Below are 12,819 nucleotides of genomic sequence, written 5' to 3'. Positions count from 1 at the left end.
TGATTCCATTTTCGTTATCAAATTTAATTTGTAAGCCTGGTTTATTGTTTACAATCATGGCATGCGTTACCATTGTGGAGGATTTGCCATAGGTTAAAGGAGTTTTAAATGGGAAGCTTACATCATCGATCCCTTTCAAGTCCAAACCCACCATGTCCCCACTGTCTCAAGCAAAACTTATTTATTTTGAACGATCTATGATTGAGCATGGCTAACTGTATGTTTGTAGTTGTTTTTATTGTCATTATTGATGTCAGGATGGTTATTATTTCATGAAATTTGTATTAGTATTGTTGATGTTTATTGTTATTACTGTTGTTGTTATCATTATTATTGTTAGTATTACAGTTATCATAATTGTTTTTATCATTATTACTATTATTATTAGTGCATTTATCTTTATCGTGATTACTGTCATAATTTTTATTTTCAAACCGTCAACGTTCTGATTGTGAAGATGATCATTATGATGACAACGATTATGTTGCATGATGGAGATGATTTAGAAAAATAGTTGAATCTATAAGATTTCATAGAAGATAAAACATGCTTATTTCTGTAAATTATATTGTTTGCAGATCGTATTCTTCATAGTGGTGTTCTTTTTCGCCCTGGGTCTTGGACTTGGGCTGAGAGCTGCAGGTAAGTGATCTTTCTTCTATTCCGTCTACTCGCGGAATTAGTGAAGCGGAAGTTGCAGAACCTTTCCTTATCCTCTTACTTTAAGTGTTTTATTTTTCCCCTTTCTTGTATTGCATCATTCGCCTTTTCAACTTATTCATCTTCCATGTTTTTTTTTCAACCCCTATAATTGTAACACTTTCTCTGTAGATATACGCCTATTTAGGAGGCACAAACGATTGCGTTGTTTATATTTGAAGGCATTTAATTTTAAAGTATATTTTTGTGTATACATTTACCCAAACAATGCGTAAGCACTGATAATACAAAACAAAAACTAATAATTATGGTAAAACAATAAAAAATGACAACAAAAACATGCGTGTATCTTTTCATGTTTATTAGCGTGATGCACTAAAGGCGGCAATGGTGAATTAGTCTGGCGGGGGGAGGGTGTCGTGTTAAGAATATCCCTTACTCCATGCTTGCTATCTTCTACAGAAGTTATTATGATTGTTGTACATGTATATCATTCATTGTTTATTGCAGTGTTAGTGTAACAGAACTGCAACACTTGATTTGTTACATACGAACTTTCAATGTTTGATATTACAGCAACTGATTATGCTGGCGCATTTGCAAACACAGCAGGACAAGAATGCAGATTCTCTTGCCGGAACAGGGATAGGTAGGTGGATAAAAGAGAAGGGGAAGAGGGGAAGAGAAGGAGGAGGAAGAAGGAGAAGAAGACGAAAGATTGAAGAGGAAGAAGGTTGAAGAGGAAGAAGATTGAAGAGGAAGAAGAAAATTGAAGAAGAAGAAAAAGGAATAGGGGAAAAAGGAGAAGAATAAAAGTACAACAGAAATGATAATCGAAAAGAAGAAAAAGAGAAGAAGAAGAAAATTGAAAAGAAAACAAGATGCAAAAGAGAAAAAAAAACGCGAGGAGAAGAATGAGCAAAATAAGAACAACATAAAACATTAAATATGAAAAGTTATATGAAGTAAATGGTGATAAAAAGACAATAATGATTTCATCTATTTATTTCATTGGTAAATTGGCAACAAATATATTTTCATTATCACATTCTTAATGATTAGTTGTTTAATCTTGAATTTTCACCCCCAAAAAACATATCAATTTTCTTTATGAAAAATATTCTTGATTATTGTATCTTTCTTAATCATTATTTTCTTGGCAGATATACGCAGAGGTCATCTAATCCCCTCATTGTGTTCTCAATAGATGGCTTGCCCAATGATCTACTCAATTATGATTATGGGAGGAATCTTAAAAGAATGAGTGAGTAAAAAGGCTCTTTTACAAACTGCCTTCAAACACGCTTTCGTCTAGAGTCTAGCGCACACAGGGGCCTGGGAACGATTTTCTAAGTGTGGGGGGGGGGGGGTGCTGGTTTGTTTAAAAAAATGACAAAGAAAAAGAAAAACACCCAGTAATCTCGCTTCCCAAGGCCATGTGAGCTACGTGATCTGTCTGCGAATCGATTCTTGAACAAATCACATTTTGCATTAGATACGAAATTTACAAGAAAGTAAACTTATTTCCTTTTTGTTAAGTTTGGCATAATGCCAGGAATACTAATATCAGAATTCTTTGGCTTTGGTCTACCTTACTTTCGAGAATTCTACCATTATTGTTATTGCTTGAATTGCTGAATTTCACTCAAATGCCACTCTCTCTCTCATACTTTTCCATTCATATCTTGCTCTAAAAACATCTTTATCAATCTATATCATTCTTAGCTGAATGTGGGGTTCATTCACGCAACCTGGTTTCATCCTTTGCGAGTACAACCTATCCAAATCTCTGGACGATCCTAACTGTAAGTAAACCAAAATACTTAAGCTTCAACTGATTTAGAATCTGGTATACATGATTTTAGCCATTCATATCCATTAATGAGTACTCTCTCAAGTCGAGTGACTTTGAAGGCAACCTTTGGACAAAAAGTTTTGAGGAGTTAGTGGACGGAAAGAATAAATAAAAATCAGTGCACTCTGGAAAACTATTTGTCACTTTTTTTTCTTTGGGCTATTATACAGAACGAAGTACACTATGAAAATGAATGACTGGTCCTTGTGTCTTGAGAAAGTCTACAGTAGTGGATAAAATCTTGCCTTTGAAGCCCTTAGTTCATATAAGATTGAATATTGTAGTGAACAGATCTAATTATATCACTCGCAGAAAATATAGTTTTGCATCTTTCATAATCTTAAAGAGCAATGCGTTCTGATCTTATTCTCTGTCATTATGAAGAAATAAAAATGTCAGAGCATACAAATGCATTTAAGTTTGAGTCTAGTAATGATATGAATTGCACTTATCAGGTACAAACCTATTAAGAAAATTTGGTAATTTAATTTTTGTTTAATGATAGTAATACTACGAATTCTGGTACAAACCTACCAACCCTCCCGATCACTTCGGTCATCCAACAAGATTATTTTAGTTGTTCCCAAAGGCAACCTCCCACACCCATGGCGACAGAGCCTTTTCAGTAGTGGCTCGTACACTCTGGAACTCACTTCCTCTTAGCTTAAGATCCCATTCTTTTCTAAGTTCCTTTAAAGAAGCACTTAAGACATATCTCTTCCGTAAATAGTATGATTTCTACAGTAAATATGTCCGTAGTTAAGTAGCTAGTTTAGACATGTAAGGTAGTTACATTGGATGCTTAGTTATGTAAGGTAGATAAGTTGATAAATGAGTTTAGTTTATTAAGTTAAGTAGTTAGGTTTTGTGATGTAAAGCTCTTAGAGAAACTTTGTACATGTTTGACCATATGAGTTTTTTATGTCAATAAAAATACCAATCTTTTATTTTGATATATTCTGACCATACTTACAGGGCCTATATCCAGAGAAGCATGGTGTAATATCTGATTTCATCCGTAGTTCAACCAGATCATCTCGTATATTCGAACCGAGGGTCTCCCAGAATAATCTTGATGAAAACGAGTGGTATAAAGCAAAACCGGTAAGTAGTACACAGTTGCCAGTTAACTTCAAAAATTTCACTTAAAAAAAATATTTGGTAATTTTTTTACCACCACGAGGGTAATTATGTGTCCAGCCAACTTTGGGCACTATTTTACCCAATGAGGGAAGCATATTGTCCAGTTAGGTTAAAAATAAGCAGCAATTACTTTAGAATGGGCAACATTTTCATCACACTGGATAAATAAAAATGCCAAAAGATATGCCCAATGTTGGTTGGACACATAATTACCCTCATGGAGCACTTAACCCAATATTTTTTTAAAGTGAAGTGCGGTCGAATTCGAATAAAGCAGGACAAAAGTAGACCTACCCTCATTGCATTATCTTGCATTTCAATTTCTGTTTCTATTTTGGGGGGTAAATACTTAGAAGAATTGAAATTAAGATTCAGAATGAATATGTATTCATTACATAAAATGTGAAGCATCTTCCTAATCGCATTACAATGGATTATAATTCTCTTTTTTGTCTGTGTCTCCCCAATCATCACCTCTCTTCCTCCACCAACCGTAATATCCCTTCCTTCCTCCCTCCCTCCCTCCTTCCTTTCTCTCTCTCTTTCCTTCTTTTCCCCCCTCTCCTTCTCTTTCGATATACATGTACCACCTAGCTCTGCCGTTGTTCTTAATTCTATTCCTTAAACTTCTGCCCTCTACACTTCCTTCTCTCCTATTCTGTTCGCTTACATGTATGTATTCTTATGTGTCTGTGCAATGTATATATGTTTCACAGGTGATCTGTGTCTTACAAGCTGTGCTTTTTAATAGATCACCTCAGTTCTGCATTTTAATTATTGTTAATTCATTGTTACTTCATTGATGAAATGTATAATGTTTTGTAGAATTGAAATAAACTTCTCTCTTTCTCTTTCTCTCTCTCTCATCCTCAGTTATGGCAGACAGCTCGTGAGCAGGGCGTGACAACAGCCAGTCACTCATGGGTCGGTAATAACATGCGTAGCTACGAGAATGAAGTCAGGCAACCCATAAACAGCAAGCCAAACTACTATCAGAGATACAATTCGTGAGTATTAAATGGTTCAATCTTTTCCTCAACGTCTTGCAAAACAGATGTTTATAAAACTATTTTTCTGATTAAAAAAAAATCAAATTAGGTGAGGAAATCTCCCCAACATCTCAATTAGATGAGTCGAACCAAATCCCACATCATTTTGAAATTGAAATAGAATGTTTGATATTCATAAATCAATATGCCCCCAAAATATAATGAGTGTGTGGTGTCATTGGTTATTCATCATTTGCAAAGAGACCACGGCGTGCATAACACTGTTTTGTGAAAAGGAGCCATACTTTCGAAATGTCAGAATTTTGTTTTCATTTTTTATTTGATATCGATGAAAAGTTAATTGTTTTGCTTGCTAATATTTAATTTGTGTTGCAGTGGACTGAGAATAAACTGAAGGTCTATGCTATAAAAGTTGATGTCTAATTTGTATGTAATTTATTTTTCACAGAGAACTGAACCCTCAAGACATGATCGATACGGTCTTACAGTGGATAGATCAAGAGGAGGTTGAAAAAATGTAAGAACATTGGATTTGATGAATCAATTTCTATATTTTTATTCAAAAATGTTTGAAAAATCTAGGACTATTCTCATTTTTACATAGTTTATTTTACGGATATGTTTACTTTAAGTAGATAAAACATTTTTTTTCAACTTCAGTACCCTGTGTCATTGCTTATATAGATATATATATTTTTAATGAAAACCAAAAGAAAATACGATCGATGTTATTTATTCTATTTTCTTTTGGGGAGGGGGGGGGGCTGAGGTCCAGTTCTTCATAAATGTTACTCTTTACAATTTTATTCATTCAATGTTATCCAAGTTCAGGAGAAGGAACGTATTGAAATAAAGTAATATAATAAATAACTGTCTTTATTTGGGATATATAAAAAAAACTTCTTAGAGGCAGCTGCTAAAACAAATTAATGTAGAGGCAATGAATTATAATGTATGTCTTACTCGAAACCAAGTTTCTGGGAATGAATAGTATATTATATTCATAATACTACATCTTCAAATATTTCTACAGCCCACAATTCATAACTGTGTTCTTCAAGGAGCCTGGTGAAACAATCAGACAATACGGATACAACTCTCAACAGGTGAGTAGACTCATCATCTGGTAGTGTTTCACAATGCCTGTGAAGACCGCCACACATTCAGCCTTTAAAGGACAAGTCCACCCCGACAAAAAGTTGATTAGAATAAAAAGAGAAAAATCCAACAAGCATAACACTGAAAGTTTCATCAAAATCAGATGTAAATTAAGGAAGTTATGACATTTTAAAGTTTCGCTTAATTTCACAAAACAGTTATTTGCACATGCCGGTCGGTATGCAAATGAGGGAACTGAATTTTCACTCACTCACTATTTCTTTTGTATTTTATTATATGAAATAGGGAATATTCTATTTTTCTCCTCATTGTCCTGAGAAACAAAAGTTTCATTTTTCCCTGAACATGTGGAATTACCATTGTACAATTTATGGTTCAGTCAAGTCGGTCCTTATTGTCAAATCTGTAAAAATTTAAATAATATATAATTCAAACAATAACAAAACAAAAGAAATAGTGAATGAGGGACATCATCGATTCTCATTTTGCTTGTGACTAAATTGTGCATATAACTATTTTGTGAAAAATAAGCAAAACTTCAAAATGTCATAACTTTCTTATTTTGCATCCGATTTTGATGAAATTTTCAGTGTTATGCTAGTTTGATTTTTCTCTACTTATTCAAATCAACATTTTGCTGGGGTGGACTTGACCTTCAAGTCATGGATATCACTAATCTTCTAGAATATGCTTAACAACAACCCTAGCTATATCCCATATGCTTGGTTTCAACTTGAATAATTTGTTACACTGGAAGATTTGGTGAGGCTCGCTCTAGTGGGGAACTTACTTTTGAAGTCATTGTGTTTACTTTTTAGTTTAAATTATTGCTGAAGAAAACCACGCCATAGCTGAGAATTGAACCAACATACGACCCCGTCTGTTTCCAGGTCCGGAGACTATATAATCCAGTAATTTACAAAATATTTCTTTCTTCGTTTATCCACCATACTTTAGGCCAATGAAGCATTAAGGGAGGTCGACCTGGCCATAGGTAGCCTGTTAGACACCCTGTACAGTCGCCAAGATGGAGGGTGTTTCAACATGATGGTCGTTTCTCCTTCGGCTCTCGTCAATACAACATGCGGCAATAACAATGATAATGTTGTCTTCTTTGATCAAGAGGTATGATGGTGTTGCGAGATTTGAGTCTCTATAATTACGGAAATCATAGTGATAATAATGATTCTCCACTTTTGTATAGCGCTTAATTTATTGGAATGACGTCTCTATATGCTTTACAGATATATTATTACCCTGCATGACATGCTTACACATAATGTATGCACATTCTCCTCTCCCTGGGGAGCATTCCAACCAGAGTTTCAAGGCTCAATTGCAAGGCATATAGGCTTTTACATACTTAACTATTAGGTGCCCATTTAACACTTGGGTGGAGAGTGGCAAAGTGTGGATTGGGCGCTTTGCCAAAGGAAGCTTGGCAATGATGGGATTCGAACACATGACCCTGTGATAACAAGGCGAGAGTCAGAAACACTACACCACACAACTTCCACTCTAAAGTACCCCAAACATTATACCAAGGTGTCAAAGATACACCTTGGATTATTAATAACATCAAATAGTATCAATAGCACATATAATGTTTTATGATAACACCAGTGGGTATTAAACTAACACCATGAATATATAACACTGGTGTACTGTATAAATTCATTGTGCTGTGCTATTAAAGCACCAATTGTTGTCGTTTTGATACCATACTCTTCATTTTATTTTGACCTGATATATAATCTCTAGAGTTAAATATTATAACTTCACTATTCCTTTGACAAAATAAAAAAGATAGAAGAATATATTAGGGTTGAAAAATCAGTCACACGTTGATTTTTCATGAGTACTAATTGGAGATTGAATCTCCACTAGGTATAAGTCCCATGCATGATATTGACTAATCAAATAACAGAAATGGAAACAATTAAGTATTGAAATAAGTAGATTAGATTCTTGCATAGTATTGATGATAAGACTTTGTATACCTTGTTTTACTCTCTGAGTTGGAGAAAATTGTCACTTTTATTTCTCTCAAATTGTTCCTTTTGGTACAAATTTGTGAATAATATCCTTTGTTATATAGGCATAGATATGAAATTACTATTATTATAATATCTCTGTCTATCTCTCCCTCCCCCTCTTTTACCTGGCGCCGCCTCTCACCCCCCCCCCCTTTCTATTATTACAGATAACTGACACCCGTGGTTTCACTCTAACGCCTTCCTATCTCAACACCTTCGCTCGCATTGAAGTCAACTCTCTTGGTAAATTACAACTTCAGGAAATAATTACAATACTAGTATTTCTGAAGCTATACTGTTCGTCTTCGAAATATAATGTAGTAAATCATTGATGCTATGCATAGTGTGAATACGATGAGTCTTCAGTGAAGGTCTTTGTCTACATTTATATAGAAATTGAAATCTCAAAAGATTTAAATTCAAACCTTTTCGATTTATACTTAAATCTACAAGGTTTAAAAGTAAATCTAATACTCTGCTGGTCACTATTCACAGCCAATCTGGATTTATTTTAAGTCCTTGATTTTTAGAGTGTATCCCATTTTTTAAAATTCATTCTTGAAATGATGTACAGCTGGTGCAAACTTCAAATTCAAACTTTGTAGCTGCAGTGTTTGCATCATCATAGACATTCCAATTTTCAAGGGCTAATATTCAGAGATTCTTGGATATTATATTTAACAAAATATGAAAGGGCAACTCTTGAGCTTTTTATTGATGCCCTAATTGTACTTGTGAAAAACGAATCTACCTCTTGTCTTTCAAATTAATTTATTTAGCGACAAAGGGCGTCAATGGTACAAGTAATGTGTCAATAAAATAATAAGGAGTTGCTATCCAATATTCTAGTAAAGGTACATTTTAATATTCAGTGATTCTTTCATAATTAACATGTACTTTTTAATTTGGACTACATTTCTTTCTTATACGCACTGTAATTATATTGTTTTTATTTCATTTTATCAATTTTAGATGCTGCTGATGCATTTGATACCAATGACAAGTTGGCAGATGAATTAAAGGTAAGAAATGTTTCACTTCATAAAGTTATAGTCTTTTTATCACAAGGACTATTAATAGGTAAACCTTTGCACAAATCAGTTGTTTGTATATATATATATATATATATATATATACCCTCTCTTCTTCTCTTTGAAACATTTTTTTAAAATTAATGTATAGCTATTTAATTTATTTGATTTAATCATATACATTAAAATATTATTGCCTTTCATTAAGAAAGGCTATAGGGCCTCGATGCCCCCCCCCCCAAGAAAAAAAAATGAAAATTTTGTAAAAATCTACATCAAAATGGTAATAATAGGCATGTATATAGTGCTGTCTATCTCTAAATATTCTACTGCAAGGCACACATTAAGTAAGATAGAAATAGTAATTGAGAGAGCATGGATCAGGTACGTGTGAAGTCTCCTATGATGTATTTCTTAAATGCAGTGCCAAATTATTCCATTTAGGAGGTATCTAAGTCAATAAATATATTGAAATCTTGAAATCTGCTTTGGTTTTTTTTTCTCTCCAGTGCCGGTTTCCATCCGAGGGTAATGTCTACACACGAGATGAAATGCCTGCTAGATTCCACTATTCTTCTGACATGATACCCAACGGCGTCTTTGTCCTCATGAAAAATATGATGTCATTTGCAATGTAAGAAGCTCAAATATGAAATATAATTGATGTAATATAACACATCACCAAGGGTATTGGTAAGAATTATACACAGGAGGTACCTTTGGAACAGTTCTGATATGCCTGATGCACATCAGAGGACACGGGACTGCTTCAAAGGTAGCACGTGTGTAATAATTCTAATGCCAGATCAAAATGATGTGTATTAGGGGAGAGCAGGGCGAGTCTGCCCCATTTTTTTCACGCTTTTCTATAATTGTCATTTCTTTAGCAGAAATGTTTTGCCTTAGGATGTTTATAGGTCTAGGTAATATCTACTTAATACCCTTTTTTTGGTGAGGACATGCATATGGTTTTTGAAAAAACAGGCCTTAAAAGAAAGCATGGAGAAAGGATAAGATTAGAAAACGCAACAGACACAAATAATAAGATTCAATTTGACTCTTGGAGTAGGGGGCGTCATAGTTTAAATGAAGATAGTATTATGAAATGAAGAGAATTAAGGAAGAAAGGCAAATGAGATGAATGAGTATTCAAAATGATAAATAAAAGTGAGGGTTATATACCTGTCTATTTGTTAAAGAAAATGTTTATGAAACAGAAGAATAGATGTTTTGGACTTACTTGAAAAAAAAATACAGAGAAGATATGATTTACTTCAAAATAAGTTTTTGCATGAATTAGTTGTCCTTCATTCAGTTTGAAGTTCCGTTTTAGAGAAACCTCTTCCCATTATGGAATGAACGTAGAGAAAGATATAAATAAAATAAAATGCATCTTTTCTTCTTTTCTTACTAGGTCTCCTTCAAATTACGATCAGCAGAATTGTCGCTATGCCAGTGATGGATATGACCCTTATAGTATTGATACAAAGGTATTTATTTCCGATACGGATCCAATATCATTAAAAAAAAGAGAATCATTCTAAATTGTGGTTTCAAACTCTTCAGCATTCTATGACTGGCTGCAAGTGTGTAGTAAATGACGTGAATCGCTGAACGGCAAAAAAGAAAATTGCTGGAAAGTTTTAAAAGTTTAATTGTCTGATAATGCCAGCTTCAGCTTGTAGCATTTCACATGGCTGGTAATAAGATATCTAGGCCAAAGCTTGGATTAAAATAGGAGATGAGGTCGTTTCCCTCTAAAATGGTATTTTTTTTTTGATGTGGTAAAGTGGTGGGGAAGAATGGTATTTCTATCAAGTACATGTATAACTCAAATTTTAGAACTGAACCAATATACTCAAGTTTATTTTCTCTACATATAATCTATATAATGCTACACGAAAACGTATGTACCAATATCAAAATGAATCTAATTTGTATGGGATAAAATGAGTTGATTTTTTAAAATCTGGAGAACTATAAAACATTTTCTGGTGTGCTGAGCATGTGTAAATATTATCAAAAATATTTCATTCTCTATTGATTAACAACTATTGCTGTTAATATTTGAATAAGAATCCAAACAGAGCATTTTTTACAATTACCCAGTTCAATTTTTTGCCAGTCAAATGTTTGAAGACACCAACCTGTTGGCCATCCATGCCAAGAGAGTTACCATCATGCCGAAAGATATCCAGCATGTTTGAATAACCATCTAAACAGAGCATCATTTCAATTACCCAGTTCAATTTTCTGCCAGTCACTTTGACAAATGTTGTATTTCTCTTCCTCCAGGCTTCCTTTATTGGTTTTGGAATGAGCTTCAGACAAAATTACACTGCCTATGAATTTGATACAGTGGAAATCTACAACCTCATGACAAGTAAGTCTTTATCTTGGGTCTGCATCAATTTTTCTGATTTGCTGGTAAATTTCCATGAAAAATTTTCTTTAAACATTCTCAAAAAGAAAAGTGAACTGCATGAAGAAAATAAATGAAAAAAGATGAGAATGAGAGATAAGGGCAGAAGATAGACACTTTTCTGAATATCTGGAAACGTAAATACCAACTGAAAGTACCTGTGGTCAAGTTCAAGAAAGAGTATGCTTGGCATTATTGCAAAATTTTACAAATTCCAAAATGTCAAAATTCCAAGCTCTATTCTGACTTTCTTTTCATTTATAATGTTGTCAGGTTCCATTTTATGTTGTCGCAAATGATGACTACTTCTCTTCTATAATAAACGATTCAATGAGAAAATATATGTGTAAAGAAATACACACATATATTTCCATACCCTCTCTTCTTCTTATCTTTAAAAATCTTCTGTAAGTTTAATCTAAACCCCTCAAAAAATGTTTGGAAATCTGACTTTGATCGATAATCCTTCCTCGGTTTTAGTGAATATTAATGTGTGATTGATACCAATGAATATATCATTTAATTCTCTTTAAAATGATAACCTACATTATATGATTATGGTTGACATGGAGGTACAGTCAGTGCCTGGAAATGTGAGGCAAGTTCGAAATTCAAAAGTTGCAAAATTACATAATATTGGCAGTAACTGTTTTTTCCGTGGTGATGAGTGTGTTTCTCACCGCTTCTTTTGTTTTCATGCACCTTAACATCAACATTGAAATGGAGATCTGTGAGACATGGTTTGAGTCGGGTTTTGAAATACCCATGCATGTTTATTATGTGTTTGCTTGTGCAGAGGTGTGTTTGATTCCATGTTAATGTTGATGTTAAGGTGCGTGAAAACAAAAGAAACCGCTGAGAAACACTCATCACCACAGAAAAAAACCCTCAGATTTCCAAACTTTTTTTGAGGAGTTTATATTATGTAATTGATTTTATTAGATACATTAAAAAATTGAATTAAAAAGAATGCAAAAAAATACATATATCCTTTTCAAACTTCTCTTGGCACCATCAGAGCTCTTAGGGGTAACTGGTGAACCAAATAATGGTACGATGGGTGCACTGAACCATATGTTACGGACTCCGGGTAACTTCCCGACTATGGCCAAGGAGTTTGTGGAGGAATCTAACTGTGTCTTCTCTAATGAGGACATGGGGCCCTTTAACACTGGATGTACTTGTGAACCTGTGAATGTAAATGACCCTACCGCTATGGAGAGGGGCCAGCAAGTCCTCAGTGTCTCGAGTGGCGCAGGTAGGCTGACACAGTAGGCTTTCTCCAAAACAGAAGGGTTGAGGGTTCATAAAAAGTAGGGGCTTGTTCATAAAGACTAACAGTTGTTTTTTCTCTTACATAGAAATTTTTTTAATGAAAAACAAAAAACGAAAGCAATACATACATTTCTACACAAATTGATGCATGCTCATGTCAGCTGCACATGTGTACTACTATCTTATGCTTTTATCTACCATAATAAAAATTAACCTATAATAAAATGATATAAAAAATAACATGCAGATGTAACTACCATAACCGTAT

General features: G+C 33.9%; 1 protein-coding gene across 2 annotated transcripts in view; it reads left to right on the top strand.

The window, feature by feature from the left end:
* LOC129280162 (venom phosphodiesterase 2-like) overlaps nucleotides 1–12,819 on the top strand; it is a 39,366-nt gene that overhangs the window by 18,121 nt on the left and 8,426 nt on the right. For both annotated transcript variants that reach the window (XM_064112500.1, XM_064112499.1), the window contains 15 exons: nucleotides 579–642; nucleotides 1,237–1,309; nucleotides 1,824–1,924; nucleotides 2,386–2,465; nucleotides 3,491–3,619; nucleotides 4,532–4,665; nucleotides 5,117–5,185; nucleotides 5,702–5,774; nucleotides 6,745–6,912; nucleotides 7,991–8,066; nucleotides 8,796–8,845; nucleotides 9,364–9,488; nucleotides 10,269–10,344; nucleotides 11,150–11,237; nucleotides 12,295–12,534. In XM_064112500.1, the coding sequence (XP_063968570.1) occupies nucleotides 579–642; nucleotides 1,237–1,309; nucleotides 1,824–1,924; nucleotides 2,386–2,465; nucleotides 3,491–3,619; nucleotides 4,532–4,665; nucleotides 5,117–5,185; nucleotides 5,702–5,774; nucleotides 6,745–6,912; nucleotides 7,991–8,066; nucleotides 8,796–8,845; nucleotides 9,364–9,488; nucleotides 10,269–10,344; nucleotides 11,150–11,237; nucleotides 12,295–12,534 (1,546 nt within the window). The remainder of the gene's footprint in view (nucleotides 1–578; nucleotides 643–1,236; nucleotides 1,310–1,823; nucleotides 1,925–2,385; nucleotides 2,466–3,490; nucleotides 3,620–4,531; nucleotides 4,666–5,116; nucleotides 5,186–5,701; nucleotides 5,775–6,744; nucleotides 6,913–7,990; nucleotides 8,067–8,795; nucleotides 8,846–9,363; nucleotides 9,489–10,268; nucleotides 10,345–11,149; nucleotides 11,238–12,294; nucleotides 12,535–12,819) is intronic.

Source organism: Lytechinus pictus, chromosome 17 (assembly GCF_037042905.1).
Source record: "Lytechinus pictus isolate F3 Inbred chromosome 17, Lp3.0, whole genome shotgun sequence".
Taxonomy (NCBI): Eukaryota; Metazoa; Echinodermata; class Echinoidea; order Temnopleuroida; family Toxopneustidae; genus Lytechinus; species Lytechinus pictus.
This window is presented reverse-complemented; position numbering and strand designations above follow the sequence as displayed.